The sequence below is a fragment of the Sprattus sprattus genome (genome assembly GCF_963457725.1).
Source record: "Sprattus sprattus genome assembly, chromosome: 7".
Classification (NCBI taxonomy): domain Eukaryota; kingdom Metazoa; phylum Chordata; class Actinopteri; order Clupeiformes; family Clupeidae; genus Sprattus; species Sprattus sprattus.
The window spans coordinates 35,340,374-35,347,130 of NC_137926.1; the positions used below are offsets into that span (position 1 = coordinate 35,340,374).

General features: G+C 42.0%; 1 protein-coding gene across 1 annotated transcript in view; it reads right to left on the minus strand.

The window, feature by feature from the left end:
- ptprz1a (protein tyrosine phosphatase receptor type Z1a) overlaps positions 1-6,060 on the minus strand; it is a gene marked incomplete at both ends in the record, with an annotated part of 63,613 nt that extends 57,553 nt beyond the window's left edge. The window contains one exon of the mRNA XM_080841821.1: positions 6,036-6,060. Coding sequence (XP_080697947.1) covers positions 6,036-6,060 — 25 coding nt within the window. The remainder of the gene's footprint in view (positions 1-6,035) is intronic.
- Positions 6,061-6,757: the final 697 nt, after the last annotated feature.

The window sequence follows — 6,757 nt, forward strand, 5'->3', positions numbered from 1 at the left end:
TCCTGTGCTTCCTGCTGCCGGAACAGACAACTGGGTAACAGTACCAGCACCGCCCTACTTAGGGAAACACTGCTGTACTGCCGCTTGGGCCTCTTTTATGTAAACCTAGGGGATTGGGTTTCACCCAATCAGCAGGCTGGCTCTGTGATGCTGCTAGAAGTGCTGGAGTTGTTACTGAAAGGGGTCTGGTTTCCTGTGTAATGCCATGCGATCGTAAGTGATCAAAGAGGTACAGAACAAAACAGAGCACACACGCACACACACACATTCGCACACACATTGACGTTTGTAAGGCTGCACATATAATTGACATTTTTTTTACTTACACTAACTAACTAGTACTACTAAGAAGCAACTACCTAGCTACTGATACTAACTCATTGTACATACATTCTTCTGTTTATGTCATAGGTCTGTTGTGTCTGAGGGGCATCTTTAACAAACGGTAGAAAACAGAGACATGTCTTCATAGAAGGCTTTCATCTGTTTGTCTTATTAAAGAAGGAGCCTGCATCTGTATGACATACAGACAGAGTAAGAGGATTACTGATGCTCTGAGAGGTACCAGCACACTCAGTTCAACCAAACAGCAGTTCAACCTACTTGCTACTGCAAGTGTCAGATCAGCTAGTATTATGGAACTGGGTTACAGCCAAAGGGTTAAACTGGGATTTAGTGGGTGATGGAGCAGCTTCAAAATGGCATGTGTAATGCTTCATGATCCTGGCTAAGGATGATCACATTCCTCATCATTACTGCTGATCTCTTTCTTCATCTACAGATATTGTGATACTGTTTTACACGTACACTACACACTGACAAAATGGTAACGGTAAAAGTGTAAAAGTGGTAAAAGTGGTAAATAACTGGTTCAGCAAGCTTCTCTCTATCACTGCCCAAACAAGAAACAAGAAGAAGGGTTTTTGAGTTGCAATTACAGCTTATTTTCCTTGAAAGAAACCCTGTAGATTTGTGATTTGTAGTTAAAGGTGCAGTCGGTATCTAATCCCAAGCCCTTTTTGGCTCCTCACGTCCTCTTACTGTCCGCTCAGTGTTTGCACTTAGAAAACATTTAGTGTTCGTACGGAGCCATGGCTCTGTTAAAGGGCAACAAACAGAGTGGCTCAGACCAAGTCATAAACAATCCTAGCTGATGCTTCATTCAGGAGAGGGGTGTATTTTCATTGGCTGCTAAGCTCAAATATCCACAACCTTTCACAAAACCGTAACCAAATCATGTACTGCATGTTTGTCCCATCATGTCTCATAACTTTCATCACTTATGGTCATACAACACTGAGGTGAAAGTGACTCTGTTAGTCTTTCATCACTTACGGTCATACCACACTGAGCACACCTGATCTTGGAAGCAGTGTCAGGCCTGGTTAGTACATGGATGGGAGACCACACCGGGGATTTAAAAACAATGAACTTGTAAACCTTGTGTAGGAGCCATTTGAGTCCTTTATAGTAGCCTATTTAGTTTTATATTTTAGTTTGTGTGACTTGTTGTTGTTATTGGTGATTGCATTTGTATTGAATTGTCCTGAAGTGGGACATTGTCATTTGTTTTTGAGTGTGCCCCCCTATAGGTCAGGCACTAATTGACCATAGTATAAAGGTGTGCCAGGCCAAGGAGAGTTGAGAGTTCCGGCCTGCGAATACCATTATTGACCGTGAGCGAGAGAACGTGAACATGACGTGAACCTGTCGTGAACCTGACGGGACCGTGGCGAGGAAACGCACTGAGCTGAACCAACAAACAAAGAAACAAAGACAAAACTTCAATGCTTTAATTTACATCTGATGTTAGAAATAAACAAAGTCAACTTCATTATAGCCACGTCTCATGGACTCTATTTTCACGCGTTCAACAAGGCAAACACCGGAACTCACAAGAAATGGTAAAACAATTGACAAGTTTTAGCCATTAGGCCTACAATAGTCAATAATGACGCAACTTTGGACCTTTTGATGGATCACTACTGGATATAATTGGATTACCCTGGGAACAAGCCAACACTTGGATTACTACGAGCTTTTCACTATGGAACAAGCCAACCCTTGAATTACTACGAACTTTTCACTGAGAAGCAGCAGCGCGCCATGCGCCACAAACAAACCAGTCAATTAACTTCATCGGAGGTACGTACGCTTCCAAATTATTGAAATGAAATCTAGATGGACTATTCGTTTGAAGACCTTTTTGTGCACATTTTGAACCCAAGAAACACAAGTATTTTTGGTTAGAAAACCTGATGTTTATAGTTTGAGTTAACGTCGGGGAATTGAAGCCGTATCGTGCATATATGGACTAACGCAATTTACGCATACAGAGCACGATAGAAAGGCTTTTTGTTGAAATTCTGGGTTTGATGAAGTTGAAGAACAGTTTTTTGTGAGAACGAATGAAAATTGTATTGATATAAGGCCACTGCCACACTAAGCCGATTTTCATACTAACCGTGACGGAACCTTGACAAACTGGCCTCCCGGCCAGACAAATCTGCCATTTGGAGCGTCTCTTACCGTCAAGGTTAGAATCCCCTCTCCAGAGTGGGAAGGTTGCAATCTACCCTGCTATCAGAGCCTGTCTGACTGCAAATCGGGTTTGAATCCGCGAATCTGATGATGTAATTATCCCACGTGAACGCTGGAAGCTGTCAAGTAGTCACGTTCATCTTCCCAATCGCAATAAAAACAAAAAAATGTAAGTCTTCTGTTCTGTTTATGGCTGGCAAACAACAATCTAAGAAGGGCACGTATTATTCACTGAGTTACCAAAGCAGTCTTCTTTATGGGGACTAATTAGCACTGCACTGAATTACATTAACATGTGTAATTGTTATTGTGTAGCAATAACTCAACTAATATTACTAGATACATATAATAGTGGACATTACACTAGGCAACATGGATCTCATTCATATCTCATCCAGTCGAAATCTTAGCAGGATTGAACACATCTTTATAACAGCGTATCAACATAAGAACAGAACATAGCTAAATCTCCGCTTAGCATGCTAATCACTACTAATAGCACTACAAGGTAGCCCAAAATGTGGTATTTAATACACGATCTATCACTGTAGCAACTTCATGAAAACCCTTACTTTCATTAGGTATGCACATAATGCATCACATACAGGTCGAACAATGATGATTTAAGCATTGGAAATGTATAAGGCACAGTATGGTCAACTACTTGGCGACAAACTGAACTGTCACTAACTGAACTAGTTGTAACTTGTCGTCGTCTTCTTCTCCGAGTCTTCTTCTCCGTTTCCGGTAGCACCCTTCACAGCGCCACCAACAGGCCTTGATTATGTACTACAGCAGATTCACCAGTTTCAATGGGTGTGTGTGGCCGCAGCACAGCGCAGCACAGCTTTGTCTGGCCGCGATTGACTAACCCCGAATCCGTTCCGGTCAGTGTGTTTCTCAGGTTAGTGTGGCAGTGGCCTAAGATGTCGGATCCCGTGAAGGAGGCCTACCTGAAAAAAACCTCAATGAAGCAGCCAGATTGCGCTCATCGAGGTCGGGCAAATTGTCTCATTTGACGAGACGAATGAACATTGTAAATACTTTGATGAATGACGAAACAAGTTTTAATGAGGTGAAAAGTAATATGGTTATGTTTAATAACATGTTAGAGGAATACAAATCTCTTCATGATTCATACCAAGAAATGTTAAAAGAGGAAGATCGAAATGAGGATACTAAGTCCTGGTATGCACCGAGGCTTGAGCCGATAACCACCTTTTTAGCCAACGTCACGAGGTGGATAGATTCAATTGAAAATCGTTTGCATGAAGTTACCGTTTCCTATACTGGATTGGAAAGTAATCCTGATATCAGTGTCGGGCCTACTGAGGAAGATAGGCTGTCCTTGAGAAGCACTAGCTCTGTTTCATCGACATCTATGCGCATCCGTGCAGAGGCAGAGAGAGAAGCACTACTCGTTAAGGCTGCAGCTTTACAGAAAAAGCATGCGTTAGAGGATGAGTAAGATGAACTGAGAAAGGAGGAAGATGAACTGAGAAAGGAGGAAGATGAACTGAGAAAGAGGGAAGATGAACTGAGAAGGAGAAAGGAGCTCGGCAGAAAGAGAATGGAGGCTCATGACATACAAGCTGAATTGTCTGCAACTACAGCCAAAATTAACTATCTCAGAAATGCTGAAGCACAAGCTGTTGATACAACATTTGATGCATTTAACCATCCAGAATTGAATGCAATGAATTGGTATTTTGAGGAAAATATTGAAAAGATTTCTGAGCCAATTGCTGAACTGACTTTAAGAGATACAAGGCCTAAAGATGGGGTTCATGTGCAATTCCCTGTTTTGACCACAACAGCCAGAACACCTAGAATACCTAGAATACCTAGAACACCTAGAATACCTAGAACACCTAGAATACCTAGAATGCCATCTCTTACACAGTCTTTCAATACTGCTAGACCAGTGCATGACCAGAGCCACGCTCTCCAGAATATGTCTTTAGAGAGCTTTTCAGTTCCACAGAGAGGACAGGTACCTGACAATCTTACCAAAATTCTGGAAAAGCAAAATCAGTTGACAAGTCTCCTAGTGAAACAACAATTGTTACATACTTTGCCAAAAGGAGATCTTGCAGTTTTTGATGGTAATATTTTACAGTACAATTCCTTTATTCATTCCTTTGAACACATCATTGAAAGCAGAACAGACAACAACCAAGACAGACTACAATTCCTTATCCAGTATACAAAAGGACAAGCTCAGCAGCTTGTCAAAAGTTGTCAATTCCTGGATGCAAATAGAGGCTATGTAAAAGCGAGGCAATTGCTTAAAGAGCATTTTGGAAATGCCTACAGAATCTCGTGTGCCTACATTGAAAAGGCACTTGCATGGCCAGTGATCAAGTCGGAGGAACCAAGAGCTTTGCAGGACTTTGCATTGTTTTTGAGAAGTTGCTGCAATGCCATGGAACAACTTCAGTACATGGGGGAGTAAGACACAATTTCTAACATGAGAAAAATCGTTTTCATATTACCATATAAGTTAAGAGAAAGATGGCGCTCAAAGGCTTGCGAAATAAAACAACGCGATATCAGAGTGAGAATGGCTGACCTGGTATCCTTCATTGAAAAACAAGCTTCCATTGTCTCAGATCCAGTTTTTGGTGACATTCAGGAGCCTAGCTCCAGCAGGGTCACATCCAGACCCCCCGTGAAGCCACTTCCTAAAGGTAGTTTTGCTACACAAGTTGACGTGAAGCCGATTCAGTGGACGTCAGAGGAAACCATGACACGAGACCAACCAAGAGCAAACCAAAACATGGTGCCAGATAAAGCATGTCTCTTCTGCAATGGTAAGCATGAGCTCATGACATGTGTTCAGTTTGATTCAAGACCACATGAAGAGAAAATTGAATTTGTAATGCAGCTTTTTGCACAGAATCTCCTGAACAAGCTGAACATCAGAGGAAAAAGGACCAACATCCTCTTAAGGACAATGAACCAAGAACAATCTGTGATTGCCTACATGGCAAATGGAATAGAGGTTAGTGCATTGAACGACAACAACTTTATTGCACTCCCTGAGGTGTACACACAAAAGAGTATGCCTGTAGACACTGACAGCATTCCTAAGACAGAAGAGCTAGCTAGGTGGCCTTATTTGAGTGAGATCCAGATCCCGAAAATCAAGGCTGAAGTGGAGCTGTTGATTGGCAACAATGCTCCCAAAGCAATTGAACCATGGGAAATAATAAATAGTCGTGAAAATGGGCCATATGCTGTCAAGACCCTATTGGGATGGGTTGTAAATGGTCCTCTAGATGACAGTGTCGTGACAGACAGCAGTGGGCATCAGAAAGTTACTGTCAACAGAACATCAGTTGCAAAGCTGGAAGATTTGATTGTACAACAGTACAATCATGACTTCAATGAGAAATTAGATGACAAAGAAATGTCAATAGAGGATAAAAGATTTATTAAAATTGCAGAGCAGTCAATCACGCTCAAAGATGGACATTACAACCTAGACTTACCTTTCCGGAAAGAAAGACCTGTCATGCCCAACAACTATCAGGTTGCAGAGCAGCGCCTAATAGGCCTGAAAAGGAAGTTCAAAAGAAATGAAACATTCAGAAATGAGTACACAGAGTTTATGGAGGATGTGATCAGCAATGGACATGCTGAAGTGGTGCCACAAGCTGAACTTGAAAGAGAAGATGGCAAGGTATGGTACATCCCACACCATGGTGTTTTTCACCCTAAGAAAGGCACTATTAGAGTGGTTTTTGACTGTGGTGCAACATTTCATGGAACATCACTGAATGCTGAACTCCTCCAGGGTCCAGACCTGACCAGCACACTCATTGGTGTTCTTACAAGATTCAGACAACATCCTATGGCTCTTATGGCTGACATTAAATCAATGTTTCACCAAGTCAGAGTCTCAAAATCTGATGTTGACTTTTTACGCTTCCTGTGGTGGCCTAAAGGTGACGTGTCTTTATCCCCTGTTCAGCATCGCATGACAGTGCATCTGTTTGGAGCAGTGTTGTCTCCGAGCTGCGCAAACTTTGCGCTCAGACAAACTGCCAAAGACAATAGCATCTGTTTTGATCGAGAAGTGATAAGCACTATTGAAACCAATTTTTATGTCGATGATTGTTTAAAGTCTCTTGAAACAGAAAATGAAGCCGTCGACCTGGTGAGAGACCTTACCTGTGTTTGCCACAAGGGAGGATTCCATCTAACCAAATGG